This window comes from Caretta caretta, chromosome 4 (assembly GCF_965140235.1).
Source record: "Caretta caretta isolate rCarCar2 chromosome 4, rCarCar1.hap1, whole genome shotgun sequence".
Classification (NCBI taxonomy): Eukaryota; Metazoa; Chordata; order Testudines; family Cheloniidae; genus Caretta; species Caretta caretta.
In genome coordinates this window covers 65,339,701-65,367,574 of record NC_134209.1, presented here as the reverse complement: position 1 = coordinate 65,367,574, position 27,874 = coordinate 65,339,701, and the positions used below count along the sequence as shown (strand labels likewise).

At 38.9% G+C, this 27,874-nt stretch overlaps 1 protein-coding gene and 1 long non-coding RNA gene across 7 annotated transcripts in view; one reads left to right on the top strand and one right to left on the bottom strand.

The window, feature by feature from the left end:
• The window catches only part of ZNF827 (zinc finger protein 827), a 162,940-nt gene that overhangs the window by 110,059 nt on the left and 25,007 nt on the right, over window positions 1-27,874 (top strand). For 2 of the 6 annotated variants that reach the window (XR_007356237.2, XR_012668099.1), the window contains exons 9-14: window positions 9,981-10,118; window positions 11,697-11,865; window positions 13,340-13,506; window positions 18,000-18,191; window positions 18,284-18,461; window positions 22,843-23,727. Coding sequence is in view for 3 of the 6 variants with exons in the window: in XM_048846963.2 (XP_048702920.1) it covers window positions 9,981-10,118; window positions 11,697-11,865; window positions 13,340-13,506; window positions 18,000-18,191; window positions 18,284-18,461; window positions 22,843-23,650 (1,652 nt within the window). In the remaining 3 variants the exon portion in view is untranslated. Of the gene's footprint in view, window positions 1-9,980; window positions 10,119-11,696; window positions 11,866-13,339; window positions 13,507-17,999; window positions 18,192-18,283; window positions 18,471-19,167; window positions 19,394-22,270; window positions 22,317-22,842; window positions 27,044-27,874 lie in introns of those variants that run through there. The other 4 variants (XR_007356239.2, XM_075127721.1, XM_048846963.2 and 1 more) reach the window with 4 other exon arrangements.
• Window positions 13,284-17,540, bottom strand: LOC142071891 (uncharacterized). The gene is made up of 2 exons (XR_012668100.1): window positions 17,242-17,540; window positions 13,284-13,721 (listed from the first exon to the last, which is right to left on the bottom strand). It is a non-coding gene; the product is annotated as an uncharacterized LOC142071891 (long non-coding RNA).

Below are 27,874 nucleotides of genomic sequence, written 5' to 3'. Positions count from 1 at the left end.
TTTTGGGCAATTCTGTTGTTCATTTGGAGTACCTCAGTGTATAAAGTTAATGCTGCCTTGTGAGGGGCATGTTGGCTCCTTAGTCCAATACTTCCACACCTAGTACCAGGCAATTTTAGAAATACCATATGTAAAACTTAGAAGTATCATACTATGGACATACAAATAGTCGTCTTATTTAGCTCTATCAAGTAAGGATCTTTGTGGTCAGTCAGACAACCATAATAACATTACTTTGATATTCACCGAATTTCCATGGTAATGATAATTATTTGCAAAAACATTTCAAAAACCTTAAGAGTATCCACTAAGGTTTAGTTAATTAAATTGTTTTATTTAGCAATGAGTTTTTTCTCCTTCTACCAGATGGATCAAAGATTATTATATTTGGATGATAAATTAGTAAAAATGGAAACTTGACATCCCCTTAACAACCATTCTTATCTGACATGCATTGTGACTAAAAAATATTGCAGGTGACAATACTGAATGTTTTTATAATTACAAAAAGCATAACAAAAATATTAAAGAGACAAACAAACTTTTAGTATTTCAACTGAAGTGAGGTTAAGAAATAGGATCTCTTTAAAAAAAAAATTATGGAGATGCATATGAGAGTTTAAAGTAAAAAAAATCAAGGTTGCTCGTAACAGATTGATCACATAAAACAAGATTCCATGAATGATTATGTTCATAATGAAAAATATTATCCAAAAATAAAGTACTAGTTAGTTCAGTGTGGTAGTGACAATGATAAATGAAAACAGCGTTCACCCAGGGCCACAATTACAGTAGGTAAATAGGAGAGCATATTTTATAAAGGAACTGGAAAGAATCCACAATTTATTTTAACTGGATTACTAGCAACATAATTGTTGGCAGTGCAGGTAGAATCACTTTGACAGTGAGTGGGGGAATGAGAGTAAGATATATTGTATTTGGAGAAGATGCAACTTCATACAGTCAATATATTATTAAGCTTGTAAGAGGTTTGTGGGCTTTTAGGGACCAAATTTGCAGTGGTACTTTAATTGCATAGTTCAGGAAAGGAGTTCTCTAGTCAGCTTTTAAGTACTGTGTTATTGGCACAGAAGATGGATGAGCATGTAAGTGGAAATTTCTAAAGCAAAAAAAAAATCTCAAATGAGGCACTGCACAAAAACAGAGAGCCAATGAAATATCTTAGTTGAGTGCAGTGATAAGAGTGGAGAGGAGAATTTCCAAATGCATGTTTTTAAAGCAATGTTTACTTGACTGGTTGAATATTACAACTATTTTTCTGAATAAAACTTTTATTAAACTTTTCATCTTTAAAACATAAAGAAACAGAAGTAGGCTTTCAAGTGGTACAAGCCTCGGTGATACAGATGCAACACTATGTACAGTGTGTCCTATCCTCTTTGAATGGTAAATAGGAGGCATCTGAAGGAACCAAAGGTTATTTGATGGCTGTTCAAGTGACCTCTGTGAAATATTTGTTTTGGTCCAAAGTGGCCCTTCAGCTCAGAGCTGAATCACACTTGCATGGGAAGCATGCACAGTAGCTACCTGTGCTACCCCTGTTTTCAGGCCTCTATCTCCGTGCACTCACAGAAACCTTGTCACCTATTTGACACTGCTTCTCCAGCTGCTTTGTCCCAAAGTGGCTTCTCTTTCACACACGTTGCCCTGAGTTGTTCCATAAGAAATGTGGTGGGTGTGTTGAGTAGATCTGGGCAAAAAATTTTGACCAAAACTTTTCTCGATGAAAAACGCAGATTTGGTGACACTAAAACATTTGGCAAATTGGCATCAATTTTGCCAAATTGTTTTAGTTTTAAAAAAAATATTAAAAAATTTCAAAAAAAATCTAAATTTTTAGTTTCAACGTTTTCTAAACTGAATTTTGAGTTTTCAATTCAAAATAACTTTTTGTTTCAAAATTTCCTTTAAAATTATTGAAAACTAAAAGTGAAATTAAAAAATTCTCAAATATTGAAACTTTTTGTTTTGGGTCGACTCAAAATAACATTTAATTTTTTTAAAATTTTTTGATTCACTAAAAATTTTTTAAAAAATATTTTTTGTTTGGCCCACAATGAAATGTCTGTTCAATTTTTCATAATTGCCAGTGAACTGAAAAATCGGTTATTCGCATAGCTCTACTGTTGATCTCCTACTCCCCCACTTCTGCCATTTCCATCTTCTCCTCACTTCCTACTCATTCTCTTAAAGTATCTTTTCCCTTCCTTTTCCCTCCATCTTGTGCCTTCTGTTCAGAATTTGATATCCATCTCTCCCTCTCTGTCTCGTTCTTGGTTACTTCAACTTCTATGCTGACCTACTCTCTTGACACCTGGCTCTCACCTCCTCATTTAACCTTCAACGGGACTGATCAAAATGGCCACTCACTCAATCTTGTTTTCACTAAGCACTGCTCCTTCTCTGATCTCCCCATCATAATGTTCTCTTTCTGACCTTCACCTCTGTCACGGAGTCCCTGGGCGATGCTCTGGAACTGCTCCACATGAAGCCAGTCAGGACTCTGGGGCAGTCGCCTTTCTGTGAGCAGCCTGTCTTCAGGACAAACAGCTCACACAGCTTCCACCTTCCTGGGTCTGACCTCGGAGCATTCAGCATCCTCTGCCCCTCCGTGCGCTTCCCACAGCAAGTCCACTCAGGTGGGGCTCCTGGGGAAGCCAGAGGGTCCTGCACCCCAACTTCGCAGTCAGACGTGACTCTCAGCCAGCCAGTAAAACAGAGGTTTATTAGACGACAGGAACATGGTCTAACACAGAGCTTGCAGGTGCAGAGAACAGGACCCCTCAGCTGGGTCCATTTTGGGGGGCAGTGAGCCAGACAACCACGTCTGCACTTCACTCCATGTCCCAGCTAGCCCCCAACTGAAACTCCCTCCAGCCCCACCTCCTCTGGGCTTTCCCCTTTCCCGGGGCAGGAGGTCACCTGATTCCTTTGTTCTCCAACCCTGTAGCTCTCACCTTGCAGGGGGGAAGGGCCCAAGCCATCAGTTGCCAGAAAACAGGGTGTCAGCCATTCTTTGTGTCCAGACTCCTGCACACACCTGCCCTCTAGGGCTCTGCAATGATCATACACCCTTACCCCACCACCTAGATACTTAAGAACTGCATAGGGGAAACTGAGGCACCCCCACACTATTCAGAGGAAACATTAAGAACAGTCCCACTTCGTCACAACCTCATCTTATGAGGAGAGGCTGAGGGAACTGGGATTGTTTAGTCTACGGAAGAGAAGAATGAGGGGGGATTTGATAGCTGCTTTTAACTACCTGAAAGGTGGATCCAAAGAGGATGGATCTAGACTATTCTCAGTGATAGCAGATGACAGGACAAGGAGTAATGGTCTCAAGTTGCAGTGGGGGAGATTTAGGTTGGATATTAGGAAAAACTTTTTCACTAGGAGGGTGGTGAAACACTGGAATGCGTTACCTAGGGAGGTGGTGGAATCCCCTTCCTTAGAAGTTTTTAAGGTCAGGCTTGACAAAGCCCTGGCTGGGATGATTTAGTTGGGGATTGGTCCTGCTCTGGGCAGGGGGTTGGACTAGATGACCTCCTGAGGTCCCTTCCAACTCTGATATTCTATGATTCAGAATCACTGTCCTGGCTTCCACTTGACCATGTGGAGTGGGTCTGCTTGTGTGGATCCCATCCTGAAGTTGTAACCTTATATCAACAACCCCAAATGCTTCCTAAATATAAAAAATGATACACAGTTTCAGAGGAATTATGATATTGTAAATGCTAAAAGCGCCTGTTAGGTTTCATCAGCATCTTTAATTTCAACCTTTTCAGGGGGTATTTTTAGCACAGGAAAACCCTTATCATTCATTCAAGTGGGCCTCTACATGGACACCAGGGTCTGCCCATGCAGATTGCTTTGCACTGCTAGGACCACTGCTTGTAGAACATGGAATCTTTGATTACTTGTGACTGCATGGAGGTTTGAAATGGAACCAGTTGAAGCAGCCATTTACATGGGGTTTAGGAGGAGAGACGGTATAACTAGTGAAACTACCAAAAGTATAAACACTAATTTCTCCTTCATGTGACTTTTTTTTTTTTTTTGGTGACCCAAAGCTTTATTCTTTTATAATCATTTTATTTATAAAGCATCCTCACTGTCTTCCCCCATCAAGGTAATGCTGGTGCTATACAATAGCTTAAAATATAATACAGTTAAAACATTGTGAAGCAATAATGTAAAAACAGCTAAAAAGCTAAGTAAAGCGAAAGTTTGGTTATTTTCTTTTATCGTGTCTCATAGTCTAAAACCAGAGTCGGCACATTCCCTTTTGTGAACTACCAGCAGTGATTACAATGCTGATTTAGTGAATCTGGGCAGTTATTTATGTACTCAGGTCACACTTTGTTCTCTTCTTTGCTTATACCTTCAACCAAATGAAGCAGCCTCTCTCAGCATTTCTCAAGCAAAAGTCAAGTTAAAGGCTTTTTATAAAGGATGGTGGAATATGCTATCCATACTGATGTCATTAATTTGAGGATACAAAACCAAGCTTGCCAATATACATGAAACATCCATTGAATTTACATGAAATATTTGGTATAATGGGGCAAATTTCTGCAGTTATAATACTGACTTGTGCTTTCTCCCACCTTCTTCTAGCCTTTTTTCAGACCATCAGCCTTACACTGCTTGTCGGTATGCAATTACTAGGATTGGTGGCAAAATGACATCTGGGTGTAGCATAAAGGACAGAAATGTTGCTAACAAATTTTACTACTTTTTTTATCAAGAAATTTATTGAAGATTCAAATTCAGCTTTTTAAAGTAACACATTAATTATTTAACGTGGTACACAGTGTGTAGTCTTAATTCCATACATTTACATTTTAAAACCATTTTAAATCCGTGAGTTCAGAACTCTCTGTATTATTACTTTTTAAAATTATGAATTTCAGTAGTACTTAGAAACCTTGCATTTCACCAAGAGTACTTTGTTTTAAAACATTTTTAACTCTTAAGTCTACACATAATAGTATATTCTGATTTGGGAACATCAGTATTTTACATAAGTTCTATTTTCACTTAAAAGTTTGAAATTTGCCTTTCACTTTGCTCTTTTTCCAGCAGCATTTTTGCTATTAAATACGGGTTTAAATCAGAAATCTTGCACCAAACACGCTTACCTATTTTTAAAAAGGTAAGGATTTCTTGGCATACAAAACAATTACAGATTCAAAGAAATTGCAAAAGAAAAATGACTGTTAGACTGGGTTCTCTACTCACCCAGTGTCTACAGTACCTTTTCAGTCAACAGATGAGCCTGTCTTTCTCCCTATCTATAGTACTATCAGTATTTTGTACACAATGTGGGAAAAAATTATTTTGGAGTTTAGTGAGGGAACAGTTTGATTTGATAATTTGATGAAGGATGGATTTCTGTGGGAAGCCTTCCATATAATGATGATTTGTTATGCAACATCAGTTGGTATCAATCCAGTTCCTTCCTGACTGACTGAATGATCCTCTGTCTAAAGTATCTGTAAGATATCTACTATAATACTGTCGTATTTGAGTTGGTACATACATACCCACTTCAGAAAAATAGCCATCACAACTGGCACTAATCAGCACCCCTATTTGCCGTCCCACAAAGGAACCAAGAATTGAGTGGATATGATGACTGAACTATCCACTCACTCCCAGAAGTGACTCTTCAGGTCGTTGGTGAGGTAAATTACAGGAAGGTTGTGGGAAAGTTTGCTGTACCTGTTCTTTGAACAAAGAGCTTTGGTTACCATGGATGACAAATAGTGTCCTTTCACAGCATGAAATCACTCAGTGATTGATTTCTATGAGAGTGAAGAGCTCAAAGAACCTTGTGGGAGGTGGTCAGCACCACATTGCACCAGATGCTTACTTTAGTCATGATAGCTAAAGTAAGGGGCACGCTGACTAGAATACTTTGCAGTATCCTAGCCAGGAAAGCAAGTCAGCAACTACTGAAGAAAAATCACTGAAAGTTGCAACCCAGCAGTATAGCTTTAAAATAAAACTAAATAATTAAAAGCATCAAAAGTATCCTATTCTACATAAATGGAACTAGTTTTTAACAGCTCTGGATAATCTGAAAATGGATATTTTTCAAGCTTTCTATGAGTTTCCCACAACTCTGATAGATATAAATCCAGCATAGGGAACAGGATATTGTATATCAGCTTCTTGAGAGATAAAAGAAGGCCAGTGACTAATACTGGAAGGAATTGTTAAGAGATGTATTTACTTCTATTTGAGTCTGCTTGTTTAGTGTGTGTCCCAATTAATTCATTTTTGTTGTGACGCTATTGAAGAAACCTGCACATTCTTGACCTTTTCTTATAATTATGACCATATTCCCCTTTTGAAGCGCTGTTTTCATTATGTACTCTGAAAGCTCTACTAAAATATCCATAGCATTGCTGCAGTGTCAAAATGTTCATTGTTTTGAGCTCAAGAATATAATCAAATGAGTTGTTTATTGATGTTCTTGGACATTGTGACACATAAGGTCTGCATTCTTTTTCGTATTAATTTGTACAAAATGACTAATTTCACAGATTCATGAGTCCTCTCACTAGAAAAAATTGTTTGTTATTTATATTATAGTAGCATCCAAAGGCCTCTATCAAATATCAAGTCCCTGTTGTACAAATAGATATGGGATCATAGCAGAAACAAAAAAAAACCCCAAACCAACAACATGTAGCTGTGGTGATGCTGACAGATGTGACCTCCAATAAAACATGCTATAATAACTACATAACTACCCCCTCCCAAATAAAGAGCCTTTCTGTTATTACTTAACTTGTCAAGTATCGGAATTAATTTTTCATTCAACTGAAAAGCTGCCCAGCCAGCTCTATTCTATAAATGGAAGCAGAATTGGCACAGATAAGGAGGCCAAACCTGCAACTGCAGGGGGCTCTTGTTCATGGGAGCATCACCAGTGCTAGTGTGATGTTTACTGCTCATGGTTCAGTGCCTCATTGCTTCCTGCATACAGGGACCTGCAGTGGTAACTTGAGCCCTACAGGACATTACAATGTCTCAGCCTTTGTGCCTCACCTCCACTCCTGGGTGAGTCATACTATATTTTCCTCCCCCTGCTCCCGTTTAACAGGAAATCCCAAACCAGATTTCCTCTATTGCTCTAAATAAACACATACCAGTTCTATAGTCCTTGACTTGTGAGCTAGTCACATGATACATCCAGAATCCCACAGATGGTGTAGAATATAGGAGAAAGTCCCACTGAATCCTGGCCTTTTAGTCAAGGGGACCCTGACTGGAAATTATGGTCCTTAAACAAAGAAAGAACACAATCCGTCTGTGTTGTATCTGGAATATTACTGAATACATTTTCCTTCTTTGATTTTGTGAACTTCTAAGTATAGAAGTCCTCCTGCTCAAGCTTAATGAGGTATTGTATAAAAGCGTCTCCTCTGATATAACATGCTGAAGCTCAGCTTCTGACGTGTACAAAGTAGGGTTGCCAATTTTCTACTCCCACAAAACCGAACACCCTTGTCCCGCCCCTTATCTGAGGCTCTGATTCCCACTCATTCCATCCCCCCTCCCTCTGTCTCTCGCTCTCCCGCACCCTCACTTACTCACTCGTTTTCATCAGGCTGGCTCAGGGGATTGGGGTGCAGGAGGGGGTGAGGGCTCCAGCCTGGGGTTGCAGGCTCTGGGGTGGGGCCAGAGATGAGGAGTTCAGGGTGTGGGAGGGGGCTGCAGACTGAGGCAGTGGGTTAAGATACAGGAGGGTTGAGGACTCTGGCTGGGGTGCGGGCTCTGGGGTGGGGCCAGGGATGATGGGTTTGGGGTCAAGGAGGGGGCTCCAAGCTGGGGGTGGAGCAGAGGGTTCAGAGTATTGGAGGGGGCTCCGGGCTGAGGTAGGGGCTGGGGTGTGAGAGGGAGTATGGGCTCTGGGCTGGGAGTGCGGGTTCTGGGGTGGGGCCAGAAATTAGGGGTTCAGGGCATGGGAGGGGGCTCTAGGCTGGGGCAGGGAATTGGGGTGTGTGAGGGCTAGGGGTGCAGACTCTGGGGTTGGCCTGGGGATGAGGAGTTTGGGGTGTAGGAGGGTGCTCTGGGTTGGGACCGAGGGATTTGGAGGGTGGGAGGGAGATCAGGGCTGGGGCAGAGGGTTCGGGTACAGGAGGGGGTCAGGGGTGCAGGATCTGGGCAGCACTTACCTGAAGCAGCTCCTGGAAGCAGTGGCATGTCCCCACTCCGGTTCCTATACAGAGGTGCAGCCAGGCGGCTCTGCATGCTGCCTCGTCCGCAGGTTCCGCCCCTGCAGCTCCCATTGGCCATGGTTCCTGGCCAATGGGAGCAGCGGAGCTGGCGCTTGGGATGGGAGCAGCATGCGGAGCCCCCATGGCTGCCCCTACTCGTAGGAGCCAGAGGAGGAACATGCCACTGCTTCTGGGAGCCAAAAGAGTCATGGCAGGCAGGGAGCCTGCCTTAGCCCCACTGTGGCACCGACCGGACTTTTAACAGGCCGCTCAGTGGTGCTGACCAGAGGCTCCAGGGTCCCTTTTCAACCGGGGGTTCCGGTCTAAAACTGGACACCTGGCAACCCTCGTACGAAGCAGCAAGATGGCATCACCACTGTCCTCAAGCTCTCCATTTGTTCTAGGATCCAGTTCAAAATTGCCCTCTATATCCTTGCTGCTCTAACTTATCTTGTGAACATTATCTATTTCTACTCCCCCTCATTCCCTGGGATCTAAAACTGCCCTTTTCTCTATCCCTCCCCTGAGTCTGGTGGTATGAGAGCCTTCACCTCTGCATTTTCTGTCATCTGGAACAGACTTTCACCAATGGAGATTTCATCTAGTCTTAAAGTAGTTAAAACTCCCTCTTCTCTAAAGATGACTCACTCCTGGTCCTCAGCTTCTTAGTGCAAGAAAAGCAGAACTCCCCAAGCTGTTGAAAGTTTCTGATCCCTAAGGGCCCTGGGAGCAGGATGGAACACAATTCAGCTTTCATCAGTTGATGATCATGCTTTGCTCTCCTAGCTTAGCTGCTGCCTTTGCAACATTCCAATCAGTTTTGAATTGACCAGGTGTCAAAACTTCCCCAAAGAAGTAAGCCAATAAAAATGAAAATGTTTGAAAACATTGCCTGAGAAAGTGAATAATAAAAATTAGTGTAAAACTTACCACTGCCTCAAAAGAGAGACCTGACAAACACTGAGGGGAAGTGAGAAGACGGGTGAAATGATCTATTTAGAAAAAATCAGTGCTTTTCTCTGCTCTGTCTTGCCTGTACCTCTTCCTCTACTATTTATGGTTTGCCTCTTCAACTTTATAGTAACTCTGAAGTGTTCTGCAATACAGTTTGTTGGAAAGATGCCATACAAAATAGTCAGATCTACAACAGGCTTTTGATGGAAAAAAATTACAGTCCATATTGTGTTGCAAAATTCCTTGTATAGTAGATGAGTGGAGTAACACTGATGTGGTGGAGACTCAGTTGCCTTAGAGTAGTCTGTACAGCAGCCAGTTTGTTGACTTTGTAGGGATAAAAACAAAACAAAAAAGCATCTTTTGTTGCCTTTTTGTTTTCTTAGTTTTATGATGGATTTGAGGTTTTATCAGATTATTGCTACCTGTCTATACTATTCTTATAATGTCATCTGTAACATTGCTTTTTTTTTTTTCGTGTTCTGCCAGAGTCCCCAAGGGTGTTCTGGTTCTGTGGAAGCCCTGCTTTGGGATTTTGTATCAGAAACTCAAAATGCTATGGACTGTGGAGCAGAGGAATATTTGCAGTTTAGGTTACAGATTAAATTAATCTCTGCTTCAGAGTTCATGTGAACTCATGCGCCATGAACAGCAAAGTAGAGTTGAGAGTGTTCTCTTTTACATGACACATGGAAGTAGTCCATACAGTGAAATCTAACAGTTCTTTAAGTTGTTAAAATAAGACTTTGTATTTATGCATTTTTGGAATAGACACAGAAAGGATAGGGCTGGATGCAGGAAACGGATTGCCATCTTGGAAATTTAATGACCAGCTCTTTCCCTGTGACGTGTGTGGAAAAGTATTTGGCCGACAGCAGACATTGTCCCGACATCTCTCACTGCACACAGGTAAATCAAACATTTTGGCGTTCTCATTTACAGTGTCATGCAAGTTTGTTGCAAGAAAAACATGATGCAAGTTTCACTGCAAGGTGTAGTGGAAAGAGACATCCTCTGTTCCCTTCACTTGAGATGAAGACAAGTAGAACTGGGCTAAAGATTCAAGAAGCTAACCTAACTCATTATGGCCCAACCATCATCCATTTTAGAAAACAAATGGTTAAATGGAGATTTGTCCAGTTTCCAGGTTCTGACAATATCAAACTACCTTTTGGTTACCACCAATTAAGCAAGCCTGTAAACAGGGTTCTAAAGAGAGGAGGAAAGTTGTATTTTGTTTTGTTTTTTTGTTTATATGACAGGCTCTTTAAACATTAGTGACCAGCAGAGGAAAAAGCTCATAGTGTTTCAGATATTAGTTAGCCTCTGGGATGTTCACCTTCATGAACTGTTAGCTCAAGTTAAGATAGTAGAGGATGACTCTTTTCTACAACACCCTTTTCCATAAAGTCAATGGAGCTAGATCTATTAAAGTCATCTGAGGATCTGACTCCATGCCCAGTAGTTTTATACAGAGGATTTGCCTAACCAGATGTTGCAGCCAGTGTATAGTGCAAGCTTTTTTGGGAGAATGTCTCAAACTCAGGCCAAAGGACAAATGTGTTGAGAGGCAATGCACAGATTAATAAGATTAGGAAGCAAAAATGTCAGACATAGTGCTGAAAAATATTGTTAGCATAATGCTGGTATATACAGTATGGCCATGCTAGAAATGGTGTTTTCTACGGTTTTGTGATTTTTGTCTTCTTCGGATTCTGAATTTCTCTTTGTTAGCGCTTGCACATTGTATTATTGTATTCCAAAAGCGAAGCAGCTCTTCTTAAAGAGGAAAGGTTTTAAAGGCAATTTAATGTTTGGTTGTTTTTTTTAATCAAGTAAATACAAAATAAGACCTGCTGTGTGCGATGACTTTGTTGCCAAGATTTAGAGATGTTAATCAAAAATTGTGAAGCATCAGAAACTGCCGAGGAGTTTGGTTTGGATTTGTTTTATTATTCTTCAAGGGGTTTTGGCTGACTTGTGCTCAGAACTTGACTACCTCCACGGACTCTTTTCTCCAAGTTTTGGTAAATAAGCATCAAAAACCATAGATAGAAAGATAGATAATATGCACACAACCACCTTCAAGAACTAAAACCCTACAGAAAAAAATAGTGCTAGGTGAAGAAATGAATGGCACATTATTGACCTGAATCTATAGTAGCTGAGGGGCAGTTCTCAGAGCTGCAGTTACATCAGTTTTCCACAGCCTAAAAAGTTTTGTATTAACTTCATACAGTCATTATACCAAATTTCAAAAATACCCCTAAATTAGCTGAAAATGAGTCATCTATATAAATTACTATTGTGAAGCCTGATAACTTTCTGAAGTTTTTCAACCTCCTAAATGTGTCAGCCTGGATGATTCTAAAAGCTACTCAGATTTTTTAACCCAAGCAATGTGTAGTTGCATATTTGAAATGAAGTTTTTAAAGTATCTCACTTAAGACTGATACACACACTCGAGATGATTTGTTTGTTTTTCAGAAGAGAGAAAATACAAATGCCATTTGTGCCCCTATGCTGCTAAGTGCCGTGCTAATCTGAACCAGCACCTGACTGTCCATTCTGTGAAGTTAGTGAGTACAGACACTGAGGACATTGTCAGCGCTGTCACTTCTGAAGGCAGTGGGAAGAAGCACCCTTATTATTACAGGTGAGGACCCAGTAGAGGGCCACACATGAGAGACCAGAATCCAAATGTCTTATATGCCTGTCTGCTTGCTAAAGACAAATTATGAGGATGATCCTTTTTGTTCTAAGGTAGAACGTGACTGAAGTATTTGGCTTAGCCACATTTGACTTTAGGTTCAGCAACAAAACCCAGCTGGCTATGTCATGCTTCTGGGCCTTGCTGGACACTTTGAAAGACTGTGCACTTTTTAAATGGCTTTGAAAGGCAGATAGGCCTTTAAATACCTCATGATCTTTTACCACATGTACGACATACATCTAATAAGTTTCCTTTTGTGGATACTAATGTGTATACACATTTGCAGTAATTTATAGTGCCTTCCACTTGATGCAATTAGTTCAATCATTTCAACTAAAATTTCTGTTATAAATATAAACATTTCCTCTATTTGATTTATCTCTTTGATTGCCTTAGGCAGGTATGTTTTATAATTCAGCTACCTGTGAAATAATGTTTCCATATAATAAAGAAGGCCAAAATTATGAAGGTGAGAATAGGAGCATTAGGAAAACTCATGATGGTAAAAGAATGGTACAGATACAATTGTGTTGCTCAGGCATTTATTATTGACGTAAGCACTATCACATTCTTCAAGCTTAGATGTGAACCCTAGTGTACATATAGATTACAAAAATCACTCTTATTTCAATCTAAGTGGTGGGAACAGATTTAATTACAATCATAGAAATCAGAAATACACACGCTCTGTTAGATTATCTCATCTATCCCTCTGCAAGTGCAAAACTGTTTTCAGTGTTCTGGCTTTGTTTTAAATGTTAATGCCTCAATTAAAACAACAGTATAAAACAAGTTAAACTATAAGTTCCTTTCTATTATCTGTGAACATCGTTGTTGTTATCTGCTAGTTGTAAAATTTGCATCAGTGCTGATTATTTGCATTGGTGGTAATTGCTTTTGTCCAGTCACGTAGAAGGAATCCCTGAACCCATTTTTGCTTGCTTGTACTCAGAAAGTCAGGCAGTTCTGCAGGAGATCCTGATCTGACATGGGACTGTTTCCAGGGCTTGAGAATGTCTCCTGGAGAGTGCAGCAAACTCTCAGTTTCAGAGTACCAGCCCTACTAAACATCTTGGCAAGACTGCAGTGCATCTTATTGCCCAAAGGATTCAGCTAGGTGATGTGCAGCATCTGGAATCTGTAGTTTTTAATTAACTTTATGATTATTGAGCATCATCATAGCATGTTTGGGATTGTTGCATTGGGCCTCCCTTTAATCAGGTTGGCATGGCCCTCGGTTCAGAGGCAGTTCAGCTGGCAAAAGAATTTTCCATTGAAAATTCAACAGTAGAGAAGAGAAGAAATTAGTGAAGCAAGAGTTTTCTTATGAAAATGAGCAGAAGCTTTGTACATTTGTTATGGGGATTTTTTTTTTTATGTTTCTTTCTCTTTCTCTTTAATTCCCTTCTGTCTGCAGCTGTCACGTCTGTGGGTTTGAGACTGAGATGAATGTCCAGTTCGTCAGTCATATGTCCCTTCATGTGGATAAAGAGCAATGGATGTTTTCTCTTTGCTGCACAGCCTGTGATTTTGTCACCATGGAAGAGTCCGATATGAAGGCTCATGTCAGCACCAAGCACACAGGTGATGATCCCGCACTTTCTGCTCCTGTGATCTCTGTTCTCCCCCCCATTTTTCAGTGCAATCATTCACACTTCCTATCAACACTCCTTTTCTCCATGGAAATTCATACTAATTATGGTCATGATCCCACAAAGTTGAAGTCAGTTGGCCCCCACCAGGTAAGAAGTCTGCTTGGGGAGATCACTTTGCAGTCAGGGGGCATAAATAAAGGACTTCTATGAAGTTAAAGTTGTCAAAAACACAAGTTATTGTTTTACTTATTTATTTTTTTGTTTACTGGCTTATTAAAATGTAATTTGACTTCAGTAGCTGTATGGTGATTTCTGGGTGTTAACTACCTGCCCTAGATTGTAAGTGTGTAATACACTCAAATTGTACTGAGTTGTGCCAATATTTGGAGTTTGTTCCCTCCCCCTCACTCTGTATGTCTGGAAACTTTGTTGCCTGAACTCTGATTCAGTAACTAACTAATGCAGCTGTTGTTTTACTGTCCCAACATCATATTAAATAGTTGAACAGATCGTGATTTTTAACTTCTGTGTTTCTCTGGTTCTATTCACTTACCAGCAGAAGAAAAGAACTTCTACATTACCTCTGATTCATGACAATTTTCAAATAAACCACATATATTTATACCAACTAATGAAGCCTGGCGTGATGCAAGGAGAGGAAAATTAGAATACTCTTAATTTCTCTCTCAGTATCAGCAGTCATAAGGATTTTGTCGTTAGAAACTAGCTGACAATTTTGTAGACAATTATATTGGGGAGAATTGAATTCAGCTGTCTCTTCCATCACTGTATTGGCTCTACAGTTCTACGAGGAATAAAATTGGATTTTTTTCCCCTCAACTTGCAAATAGATGCACTAAATGCAACTACAGAAATATGAAGTCAGTGAAAGTCCACAGAGGGTTCTGTGCTAGTGCAAAGTACTGATATGATTCCCATCTCCATAATATCTGAACACCTCAGAAACATTATTAATTTATCCTCACAAAACCCTTATAATTATCCCCCTTTTACAGATGAGGCAAATGGAGATTGTCATCCAAGGTCACGTGGAAAGTCTGTAGCAGAGCTGGGAATTGAATCCAGATCTGCTGAGTCCCATTCTAGTATCTTAAGGATTGGAGCCTTTGTCAGTGAAATTAAACACTATGACTTGAAAACATGCTGAAAGCACATATATTGTTGACGAAGAAGGTGCCTTCAAACACTCACTTTTCTGACCAGACAATCCGTAAGGTGTACAGTTTTAGCTCTACACAAGTGATGTGTGAAACCTTCATTAATTAGTGGGAGATGAGTTCCTAGTGTGCTGTGTACAATGCTGAAAAATATACTTTAAAAATATTAAATATTGAAAAGCTGTATTTAAAATATATGTATGTGGTAAGCACAAGTAACTGCTTGTATCAATTATTCTTCTATATAAGCCTGCATTTATTCCTAGGGCTTTACTGCTGGTGTCATAAATGATAGGAATGCAGCATTCTCAATTTAGACATCAAAAAAGAATTTTTGGAGATTTATATGCTTCTGTACCTTCTGGAATCATCTGTTATCCTATGCAGTAGTCTTTGTGTTAAAAGATCATATCATTTTAGAGTCAGAATTAGGAAATGCCTCTGTTACACATTTTTGTTCTCTAAGTAGATCAGTGACCTATAGAGCAAGTTTTCACTCTTTCTCTTCTTCCTCCTTCCCCCACTTCCTCTATTTGCAATAATACTGTAGCCATTTGGACCCATATTTTAAAAACCTGAGGCCCAAGACCAGTGTGCAAATGGGTATGGGTAAACACATGTAGGTAGGTAATTAGCCATTTTTGGCATATTTGCCCAATTTGTGCATATAATTTCTGTAATATGCAGGTAACAAATTACACCTGTATTTTTGTACGAGAACCAGGGGCTGCCATTTTTAAAAATGAAGCCGATAAAATGAATCCAACTTGGTGTTCTGCAAACCTTTGTGGAACTTAAAAAATGCAAACTCAGAAATAGCCTTATGCATCCATATGCATCTCTAACTGTTCTCCATAAACACTGGTTACAGGTACTTATTTTTAGTTATACATTTTATGGTCAATCACTGCAGCATTTCATCGAAAACTTAATCTGTACTGGGCAAAGCTGGAGAGGAGTTTCTTAGTGAATTTAAATGTGGCAGGATTTCAGGGGAAACTCACAGCCTAAGGATGGCCTCTCTCATGTACTCTGTTTTAAAAAATAATTTCAGATCTCATCTGTAAATTATGTTTCAAGAGTGCATATTCAAGACTCAGACTTTGGCATCTCTGCATTCTGCAGGTCTTTGTTCTGTGTGAAAATGAAGCACATTTCTTTATGGAGTCATTGTGCTTTGAACTTTCTGTTTTGGGTTCTGTAAGTGATGCTCATGGCACAGATGTTAAGAAGGCCTTAATTTTACACAGATGTGCTTTATTCTGAGCATGATTTCTAGTCAAATGAAATCACCATTTCATCCCTAAGAGAAACAATGGTGAAAATTGAACAGTTTGTTTTAGACATATATAAAAGATAATAAAGTGGTTGAAAAGGCAAAGAATAAAACTTTGGACAGGACCAAACCCTGAGTTTTTCTGTCTGGTTCTTTGATTTTTTTTGTTTCAAATATCTCAGTATTGGATATCAAATCCAGTTTTACAAATATTTCTGTGTATTTTGTTGTCTTCTGATGACTCTTTATCTTAAAAAATATTTTCCATTCATCATATTGAATTCAGCTATTTTAGGTGCTGATGAGCAAACTCTTATGCTTATGTTTAACCTAACTTTGTCTTAATGAAACTACTCACCTTTTTAGAGTTAAGCCTGTCCATTACTGTTTACAGGATACAGACTTTAGTTAAGAAATCTTATCACATACATAAGGTTAGGATTTTTAGTTAGGTTCTGCTTTTTATGCAACTGATTAGACTGAGGCAAAGACAGATCCAATAATTTGCCTATTGCCAAATAAGGTTCATTGCAGATTATTACCCAAATCCTCCTTGCTCCCAGTCTATTGCTATAACATCTAGACAACCTAATCTCCATACTTAGCTAGCATGTATTACAGTTCTGAATTGACACCCTTTGGAATGTTATGTGCTTATTGTACACACATGAAATCCCTGACTGATTTGAACTCTGTATCCAGTTGGGTGAAGTCTGTATGTATGTGTGTGGTGTGTGTGTGTGTTTGCTTTTTCTTAAAATTAATTTTTCCTCATTAAAAAATTCTAATGATAACCAAACCTTGAGAGAAGACTACTAACTTCATGCATCCAGCAACATGGAAGTCTTCTATAAATTTCATCTTTATAACACAAACTATTACATAGCTGTCAACAACCCAGATTTATCTCAAATGTAGTTTGTAGTGCTATGCAGTAGATGACAATGGTACTTTTAGTTTTAAGTGCACTAGCACCTAAGCAGAGAGGACCAGATTTTTACAGGTATTTAAGCACCTAAAGATGAATATGAAGTCAATGGAAGTAAGACACCTAAGCACTTCTGGAAATCCCACTAAGTGCTTATCTGAATATGTAGGCACCTAAGTACGTTTAAAATCTGGTCCTAGAACACTAACCCCAGAGCAGAGGCTGCAGAGAAATTTTATAATAATATACAAGGCTTCTGATCTTTCCTCTCTATGACATGATGACAAATTCACCAATGGCTTGACTGGAGTTACATCGGAATGAATGTGTTTTATCTCTTACCAGCAGCAGTAACATCTTCCAAATGTTTATAATTTGGTCTCTTCCCTCTGGTGTTCTGTAAAAGTCTGGAGCACCAATGGAGTGAAAAATAGCACTGCCTATGGGACAGAAGTAGTAATCAGAGAGAGAGGTGGAGGAAGAGACTTAAAGTATGAGGAAACTCTCCTCAGGAGAATGAGTGGAGCGGGTTGTGAGATTTTTCTCCTTTCTCCCGTTTCTCCTCCTAAATTAACCAAATGGATAAACTACAATGTAAGTTAGAAAAAGTCTAGCTGGAACAGCCATGAGGTAGAAATACATGTGAGTTCAAAGGTGATGTAAAAACAAAACCTAAAGGAACTTAATAAACTAACAAAAAACCAAATTCCCATTAAGTTGTAAATTCTATGCTAATTAGAAAAAATTCCTTTAACCTTTCTTAATTTGGTAGTAGAACAAAATTACACATTCTCTTCTCATTGCCTATATGGACTAAAAGTCAACAGTGGTAAATTGGTAGGTGCACTGTTATAACTCTTGTACTTTGAGACTAGCCCTGCAGAAGGGAGGCAATGTAGCCATGATGCTTAAGAACAAATTGATTTATACTAAACAAGCTCACCTGTGAGTTCAGAATAACTTTGCTTCTCCTTTTGACACAAGTCACTTTTTTTTTTAAAACTATGAATACATAGGATAGGATAACTGGAAATCTATCACAGAGATTGAGTTTTTCCCCTTATACTAATGATCAAGTGGACTTTATTCTTGTTTTTTAGGTGAAGAGCGGAAGACACCCAGTGAATCAAACAGCCCTTCTTCATCTTCTCTGTCAGCACTTAGTGATTCTGCCAATAGCAAAGAAGATGCAGATGTTACCCAAAAAAATAACGGTTCAAACAACCTACTAGTAATTTCCGTAGTGCCTGGTAGCCAGACCTTACTGAACACTGAAGAGAAATCAGAGAAAGGTAAAAGCTAGTTAAACAGACAGACTCCTTTCTTCTAGGCAAGGGAACTGGATGGAACTTGGGTAATATGTGTCCGTATTTTTATTTTTCAGGTTTTGAATGTGTTTTCTGTAACTTTGTCTGCAAAACAAAAAACATGTTTGAGCGCCATTTGCAAATCCATCTGATTACACGGATGTTTGAGTGTGACGTGTGCCATAAGTTCATGAAGACACCTGAGCAATTATTGGAGCACAAGAAATGCCACACTGTCCCCACCGGAGGACTCAAGTAAGGAAAGCAAGTACACAAACTTTTACTGTGTTAAGCATCTCCGATACTGTGTGGCGATAGGTAATAAAGGAAGTAAATTAGAAGGGATTAGTTAATGTCTGATGATCCAAAGTCAGGGCTACCATTTTTACCTTTAATTGGGTAACAATAGACTCAGCCCTCTAGGTTGAATGTAGTTTATTATATTATTATTATTTATTTATGTATTTATTTATTATGTGTGTTACCATAGTGCCTAAAAGCCCTAGTCATGGACCAGGACCACAATGTGCTAGGCATTGTACAAACACAGTCCCTGCCCCACAGAGCTTACAATCTAAATATAAGACAAGAGGCAACTAGAGAAAGACAAGTCAGACAGAGGAGTACAAGGAAACAGTGTTGGACATCATGGCAGGCTGTGGTCTCACACACCAGCAGCCTAATTGTTGCCGAGTGTATTGTAGGTATCATGGCAAAGGATAGTTTAGAACCAACCACTGGGTTTGAAAGCAGTGGTCAGTGGATGCCACAGATGTAATGGATGACAAAATTATTTCACTTAGTTTGCAGCCTGCCTGTCAAAGGAAAAGGGAAAAAGAAAAATAATATAAAAACCTAAGGCTGAGCAGTTTTTACCCTGAGGCTAGCTCAGATAAAGTCTGCAAGCTTTTGTTTATGTAACAAAGTATAAAGTCATTCTAACTTTCCCAATTATTTACAGCCTTTTCAGGTCCTAATGCAAAGGCAATCTTCACCGGTAATCATGCATGTTTTTGTTTTCAAAGTGGAAAAGATTTTTGGATCCCAAGACTTTGGATCCCTAATTTTTGTTCCTTTTTAAGGTTTTTTTGGGGAGTGGGAAGAAGTGATGTGCGTATAGTGAATACACAGAGCACCTATTTTTTTCCCTATTAATCCCTGAAGAAATGTCCTTATTACAAATGCAGGTGAATAACAGAAGCAGATATTGTCCAGTGTTTTGGTTTGTTTTTTTTTCCCTCTCCAAGTATCTTTTCAGTTCTGGGTAATTTTTGTTGTCCTCTCTAGTTGTGTGAGTATGGAATATATTGATGTGACAGCACTTTTTGTTTCATATTATTAATTTTGTGTTCTCTGTTGTAAAAATACAGAATCTGTAAATGTAACAAGGAAGGAAGTAGTTTAGCTGTACATTTATATACATGTTCCCGCAGTCATTTCTTACATTACAGTATTGTTTTTAAATTATAGGCTAGTCACAGGCTTTAATAATTAATTTATAAATTATAAGGTGACCAGTAACAAATACTTTCAAAATATCCTGATATCCTCTGCTAGTACAGCATTTTCTTTGACCATTTGAGTGGATTAACTTGCTTGAAAAGGTATTGTTAATGAGTCAGAAAAAAATGTTGTCTTTGCCTGAGCTGCAATTGAGAGACCAATCTGTGGTCACAGAAATGTCCTTACAATGTAACAGACTGGAAATGTCTAAATTACTTTTCTGTGATGGAACTACTTGTGCTGTATTTCCTGTTCATTATGTAGATAATACAATTTTTGTGCATAGCTGAGGACAGTGAAAGACTTTCAGAATTGTCCAGGAAAAGTACAGATTTATGTAGGTGTGTCTGAGTTGGGCATGGGTTACTGCATTAAATTGCAACTTGTCTGTTCCTTCTACCAATCTTCCTTTTAAGAAAGCTTCATTAGTTTTAAGAAATAAGCGTTGTCCTTTGAGAATTGTCTGTATAGACCCCTATTTCTAGAGTGCATGTGTGCCTTTGTGTCAAAGTTGGAACCCTCAGACAAGCAGTGACTGTTGGGTATGCATGCATGCTCCCTCCCGGATCTAAACATTCAATATGATGTCATATAAGGACTCACGTCCCATTCCTCTGTGTGTTCCAACCACTTCAGACAATAAGGTTGGAACTGTTTCAGCCGTGAGTAGGGTTCAACACACTAGCATGCCCTGTTTCCCGCCTTGTGTTGCATTTGTTGACCAAATTAATGTTAGTGTATTGTAAATGTTACATTAATACTTTTCTGGTTTAGTTTTTATTAGCAGTAAGGTAAGCCATTTTTAGTTTAGCTAAATCTGTGCATTGCGCATTTTGGTGGATTGGTTCCATCTGCCAATCAAACTCTTGTATCAAGCTCAATAGTTCCATCAGTCGGGGGGTCTGTATTTGATTCCGATGTGATGACTGAATCTGGGAAGAAAACCAGATTTAGACAGTATGCATCTTGCAAGAACAAGACATCTGTCTCGGATGCACATACCAGTTGCCTTTTGTGCCTGGGTGTAATATATGCTGAATCTATTCTCTGTGCCAGGAAAGACTATGCATCTTGACTCAAGTCTTCCTGATGTAAGGAGCTTTGTAGGTTTTTCAGGTTAGCTCTGACAGACAAGGTGAGCGAGGTAATCTCTTCTATTGGACCAACTTCTGACAGTGAGAGAGACAAGCTTTCAAGCTACATACTGCATACATCAGGCTAGCTCTGGCAGTCCAGCTAAGTTATCTCCTTGTCCTTCTTCAGTTACACAATGTAGAGGCAAGTTAAGAGCTGGATCTAATAAAAAGTTATGTTCTGAAGACATCCAAGAAGCCCAAAGAGATCTAAATATCAAATAGGTTTGTACTTTTCTGCTTCCTGTTTAACACTGAGGATTGAGCAAAAGATGAGGAAAACCATTATTCCTCCAGTTTCTATCCAGAAAGAAATCTTAAGATTCTGATCCAAAGAGGAGTCAGCACCAAGAGAGGTAAGTATGAGTGATGTCTTGACATCAAAATCCTTGGTTCTAGTACAGTTAATTGCTTTGGCATCGTCTTTGCAAGGCTGCTTTTTCAGTTTAGGGTATTTTTATGGACCAAGAATATTGATTGGTTGCTACTATCCGTCTGTCCTTTTGTTCGTCATCATCTTCCTCCCTGTGTTTAAAGGTGACTTGTTTAGATAAAATTAAACTTATGTGTATGCCTCCTAGATTTTTTTTATTGTAGATATAACAAGTCTGTGAGAGAGATGATATCTGCTCAGAGATTGTCGTAAATGTAATAATTTTTCTGCGCATCTGTAAGGCTGCTACCTGGAGCTTTAGTCATATTTTACTTAGCATTACTCTTTTAGCTTGGCAGGTAGATCTAAAACAAGTTTGGGAGAACAGTTCTGCAATCTTTATTTAATTAATATACTTCAGAGCCACTGCAAACAGCTGCCTTCTCCAGCCTCCTCTCAAATACAGTGCACATGCTAAATAGAGTCAAAACTCATGCACTTTCTTTGCTTTGGTTTTATTGATGAAGAAATGAACTATCGCAATGTTTAAACCTACCTTCAGCCACACACCGTTGCTCCTAATGTTCCTCTCTCCTGACTACTGAGCCCACAACCTAGATGATCCTCCCTTTACAATGAGCCACCCCCACCTTCCTAATATCCAGGTGGACTAATGAGTCACTTGCTTCAATGGGTCAGCAGAACCCACTCAACTTTCCCCAGCAGTATGAAGACTGCCGACAAGGAGTATTTCAGGCAAACACTGCCAGCCACTTTTACCCATCTCTTTTGAGTTAGTGCTGCTAATTAATTTCCCAGAAATGACTATCTCTACAGACAGTACTCAAATGAGAAACCTTACTTACCAGAAATTGTAGTTCTTTGCATAGATTGTATAGACCTACCTTCCACCCCCACTTCTTTTTAGTCCTTTTATCAAAGATTTTGAGTAAGTGGAAGGAAGTGAAGGGAGTGGAGCTGTGGCATTCAGTTTCACAAGGGAGCATACGCTTGGTGCCAGTAGTTACTGACTTCAGTTTTGTCTTCAATGCCAGGAGTGGGGATCAGTACAATCTACTTGAAAAAAAACTACAGTTACTGGTAAGTTACCTTTTTGTTTGTCTGGTAAACAGAGTAGGTACTGACTGAACTTCCCACTGACAAACCAACTTTCTGTTGTTTCTTTTGGTACACTGTCAGTTTATCCTTGAAAGCTATTTTAAAGGAATTCCCGACATTCTCTTTCTGTATATGTTTGGTTTCGTGCATGGTGAGTTTATTCTTACTTTACACAAGTGGACACTCATACATTTTTGCACAAACTCCCTTTCCATTAAGAGATGAAGTAAGATTAGACACGCACTTTTGTGGGATGAATCAATGTTTTCCTAGGATTAAGTTAGCCCTGCTGTAGTAAATCATCCTGCTCATACATTTTTATTCTAGAGGCACAGGCTAAGAAGAGCAAAATATACTAAAATGAACTGAAAAATAATTTTGTTTGCCCTGTGTTTAGACTCAAATGGATTGAATGAGAAGCTAAACCAAGAATGTCAATGGGTAGAAAAAGGTGAAAAAATTCTATTCAGAACTGACTGTCTTTTCTTTGGTTTTGTTCTTTTGATAGGTGCCCATTCTGCATTTACTCCACAAATCGCCCTGCAGCAATGGAATGCCACCTGAAGACCCACTACAAGATGGAGTACAAGTGTCGGATCTGCCAGACAGTGAAAGCAAATCAGCTGGAGCTAGAAATGCACATCCGGGAACATCGTCTTGGTAACCATTACAAGTGTGACCAGTGTGGCTATCTTTCAAAGACAGCCAACAAGCTGATAGAACATGTGCGTGTCCACACTGGGGAGCGCCCTTTTCACTGTGACCAGTGCAGCTACAGCTGCAAACGCAAAGACAATCTCAACTTGCACAAGAAACTGAAGCATGCTCCACGCCAGACTTTCAGCTGTGATGAGTGCCTGTTCAAGACCACCCACCCTTTTGTCTTCAGCCGCCACGTGAAGAAGCACCAGAATGGGGACTGCCCTGAAGAGGAGAAGAAGGGCCAATATTCAACCTCTAAGCAAGCCAGCCCTCTCATAACAGTCAATAGCTCCAGGAACCTCTTGTCACCCCTCTCGGTCATGTCTGCCTCCCAGGCTCTTCAAACAGTGGCCATGTCAGCTGCACACAGCAGTGGAGCAGAGCCAAACTTGGGAGTGAAGGCCTTGGCCATAAATGGCACCTCTTTGTGCTTTGATAAATACTGGAACTCTGATTTTGCCCATCTCATTCCCTTAACAATGTTTTTCCCCAAGAACCACTTTGATCTCACATTCCATCCACCCAGACCTCAGACTGCACCTCTAGGTGGCACCTCACCTAAACACTCCTTCCTCGCCTACCTTGGACTAACAGAAAGGGCAGAAACTGTCTGAGGACAGTTACATTCTGTACCAAAAATACCCTAACAAACCCAGCAGGTATACATTGCTGCAAAACCTAGACTGAAGAGGTATGAACACTTGTACTATATATCATTAGTAAGATTTAGAAAATGGCTCTGTGTGTATACTTACTGCATTGACCTGAAAGCTGCTTTATTAAATCTTCAGAGAGGTGAACCTACTGCATACTTCTACCTTCAGAGGCATGTTCCCAGTACTCTTATCTAAGAAACAATTTTGTCTTGTTAAGCTGAAGAAGAGTGTCCTTAATGGCAATCAGCACTTGTAAGATTACATATTGATGCGTTTTATTTTTGGTTTGTGTGTGAGTGCGAATGTGTGAAAGAGAGCCTGTCTGTAGTGTGCCATGACATTGCTTTTGCACATCCTTTGTATTGGCTTATTTAATAATTATTTTTTAAAAATTCCCTTTTTATTTACTTTCTCCCTTTCTTCTGCCTCCCCCCACCCTCCTTTTCATTTTAGAATTTTGTAACTCCAGGATTGTTGAGAAGAGCAATGCTTGGTTCAGTGAGGATTGGTATATTGGCTTAGTGCTGTTTGCAGTTTCCTATAGTGTGTTTGGTGCCTTGTCCTCACATAATCAGTTGTAAAGATTTGAGGATTAAGGTGGAACAGATCTGGAAGAAATTACTTTCAGCACTGTAAGATGAGTGTGTGAAATTGAAGTATGTGTGTGTGTATATACATACACATGCCTTTAGTGTGTGCATTATATATACACACATTCACAGGGCCAGATCCTTTACTGTTACGCTGGTGTAACTACGATCAGAATCTGGCCCATAGTGTACATCTTTTGTTTTAAAAGGGCATATATATAGATATAAATATATATACTGTATTAATGCAGTGGTTACCTTTAGTTTGCAGGAACAACTTGTATAACTAGAATTCTATGGTGGTTAAATCCAGCAAAGGGGATTAAAAAAAAGATATGGATAAATTCTGGGTATAAATGCTCAGACTAAAAAAGGCAGTTTTGCACAGTGCTTTAGTCTTGCACTAGTTTGTTTCTCACTTGCAAAAAAAAAAAAAAAAAGAAAAAAAGGAAGAAAACATTTCTTTTATGGGATGAAGTAACATCAGATTGTATGTTTGAAAAGGTACCGGCAACTTCTTTGAAAGAGAAAGATATGAAAAGGTGCTGTGTAATCATACAGTTCTCTTTTTATACTCTCAACTTTTCAGTTGTATCTGCAAATTACGTGGTCCTATCAATATTATCCTCCATGTTATTAGTACTATTTTATTCCTTTTTGTTAATGGCTGATAGAGTGTACACTGCTAGAAGGCTAACTTTATACTTATTTAATGCTCTTACTTTGTGGTCATTAAAATGACAACTTTATATGTAGCACTTTATTGCAGTAAGAAGCAAAAGTGGATTGGTTGTATAACCTTTGTTAATCTTAAAAAGCAAACAGTGATCTTAAAGAAAGAGGAAAAAACTTTGGCTGCATGTTAATAGATCTCTATTTCTTAAGATAACAGTTTCCAGAGCAAAACAGACAGAAAGGTCAGGAGTAAAAGTTTCTTTCGATTGAAATTTGGAGTATAAAGTATTGAACCTTTAAAAATTATTTCTCTCTTAAAATCAGTTAATGTACAAGAATGCTTTCTTATTGTGTTACTGTTTTCCATGGTATTGGCATTTGGTCTAGATCTTTGTTTCATCATTTGTTTAGAGATCTCCCTTGCTTTCTTCAGGGTTTCCCCCAAACGAGCTTTAAAAGAAGTGGCCCTAATCAGATTTAATTTTCTACCTCCACATCTTCCCTATCTGAAAGCATCCTCTCACACACACATTTAAGGGTCTAATCCAAATCTCCTTGAAGTATATGGGGAGATTCCTAACAACTTCAGTGGCTCTGAATCAGGCCTGTTGTTTATGACTGTACCAAAATAAGGCCCCAATCAGGGAAGCTTCCTTGTTCAGGGAAGGCTCTTAGTCATATATTGAACTTTAAACATGTTCTTAAATTCTGTTGTACTTAAGAACTTGTTAAGCATATGGTGAAATGCTTTCCCGAGCCAGGACCTAAGACATTAAGTCATTAAGCTCATTTGTAAGTTTCCACACCTTTTAATACATGTTAAAACATTAGAAGCTGTCTGCAATGAGAAAACACAGAATGAGGAGAACCTCACATTTTAGCAGACTGTAATATACCAATTTAAAAGTAAAGTAATAATGACAAAATATTTCCCACCTAATTGTTTCAGTTCCATCAGATATTTTTGGTCCTGTGAGCATGTGGCTATTCTAGCTAAGCTATTAATATAAGTCATCTGTTCCAAATTTCTGTCTAACTCTATTTATAGGCAAGGCAAACAGTTCAGGCCCTGTTTATCATATTATTGCACCTACGCCATCAAAACCCTCTTTGACTTCTTCGGGAGTATTGACAAAAATAGAGAGTGCTGAGTAGTGCTCTCCATTAGTAACCCATTCAGAATAAGAACTGTTAAAAGATGAGTTTCTTTACCCCCTGAATTATGCAGTCTGCATTTCAGTTAATACAACTGTTACAAAAATACATTCACAGTGTTTCTGACTGACCCTACTACAATAGAGCAGACACTTTAAAAAGAAGGAAAAAGCCCACGTGTGCATCAGTGAGTAAACTACAGATGTATAAGAGCAAAGAAGTAGGAATGTTTAAAGAATATTTTCTGTAAACCAAATTGCAATATAATAAGGCTGGAACTCACCCAGGAATGAGTGTTATGAAGCTGTCAGCATATTAATCCCATGTGTTTAAGTTTTCTGCCAAACCTATATTTGAATGACAATAACGTTTGATATAACTGAGCAACTTTGTTTAGCACTTTGGAAAAAGACATTTAATTCTTTCTGGTGAGGGAGAAAAGATGTATTTGGAGGTGTTTTATTTTTGTTAAGAAAAATATACAGTATTTATTGGAGCCCTCGCATATACATAATTGGTTTGCAGTTCAAAGCTAAGGAAAGGAATGTTCTCCATAGATATCTCTGACCTATTAAAGACTAAAAGTTCTGGTAAACTTCCACCACCCCAAAGCTGATTTCATAGCCGTTTTCACTATGCATTCTTAAATGAAGGTTGACTTGGTTTTCCATCCAGTAATTCAGTTAAAGTTCTCAGCACTTTCTTCCTTTCTCCTGTCCTTTTTTACTTGCATTATGTTCAAATATCACACTGTCAAGGTTTGTGTACATTAATAAAATTTGTATTGTATAAAGCTTTTTGCATTATAAGGCTGTACAGGGTCATTTTGACAGTAACTGGTATATTCCTTTGCATCTTATGTTGCATTGCCAATTTCTAGTGTATCCAGTTTGGAAGTACAATATACGCTAATTAAAAAAGGTTGGCTATACTCTGGTTTCTTTTCATTTTTCCCCTCCCCCTCCACTGGTTTTGTTAACTAATCTATCTAACTTTAAGGATTTTTTAAAAATGCGGATAGGGGAGTATTCCGAACAGGAGTAACAGACCTAAAAAGGTAAGACCGGCATTTTATTCAGTTTTAACCATGGGAAAATTCTGTGGCTTTTTTGTAATTCTAGTTGTTGTTACATTTTATATATTTCTTGATCAAAAGTATGAAAATGTAAGTAAATTAATAATTGACTATTTGGCCTTCAGCCATACTGTGTTGTGTTGGAATCTTTTCTAATCTTACAAGCTAAGCAGAGTGGGATCTGCTTAGTACTGGGATGGGAGACCTCCAAGTAGCACTTGTATACTGTTTGAAGTGGTGCTGCATGATTCAGGATGTGGTACTTTTTCCTTTGATTCAATAATGAACCAATGCTCCAGTATATTTTTAAGGGGCATACTGTGTGGCTGAAAGTGCTGTCTTTCAGATGAGATATAAACGAGGTCTTGACCTGAGCCATTGTAAGAGCAAAAAAATAATCTTACTTGCTAGCCAAATGTAACTTTATGTAACTACATTCTATCTACCTTCCAGATATCCCCCCTGTATTTCAATTGAATACAGCATCCTTCACTTCTTTTCCTAAAGCTAATGTGTAGTATTGTTGTGTACTGTTAAAAACTTGTTGTATTCCACCACAGATATTTTAGTAGTGATCCCTAAATATAATTTGTATATGATTTCCTTGTAAAGTACTTTGAGATCCTTCAGATTAAAGGTTGGGCATATAAATGAAAGCCTTGTTGTGACAGCCACAACACAGAATTT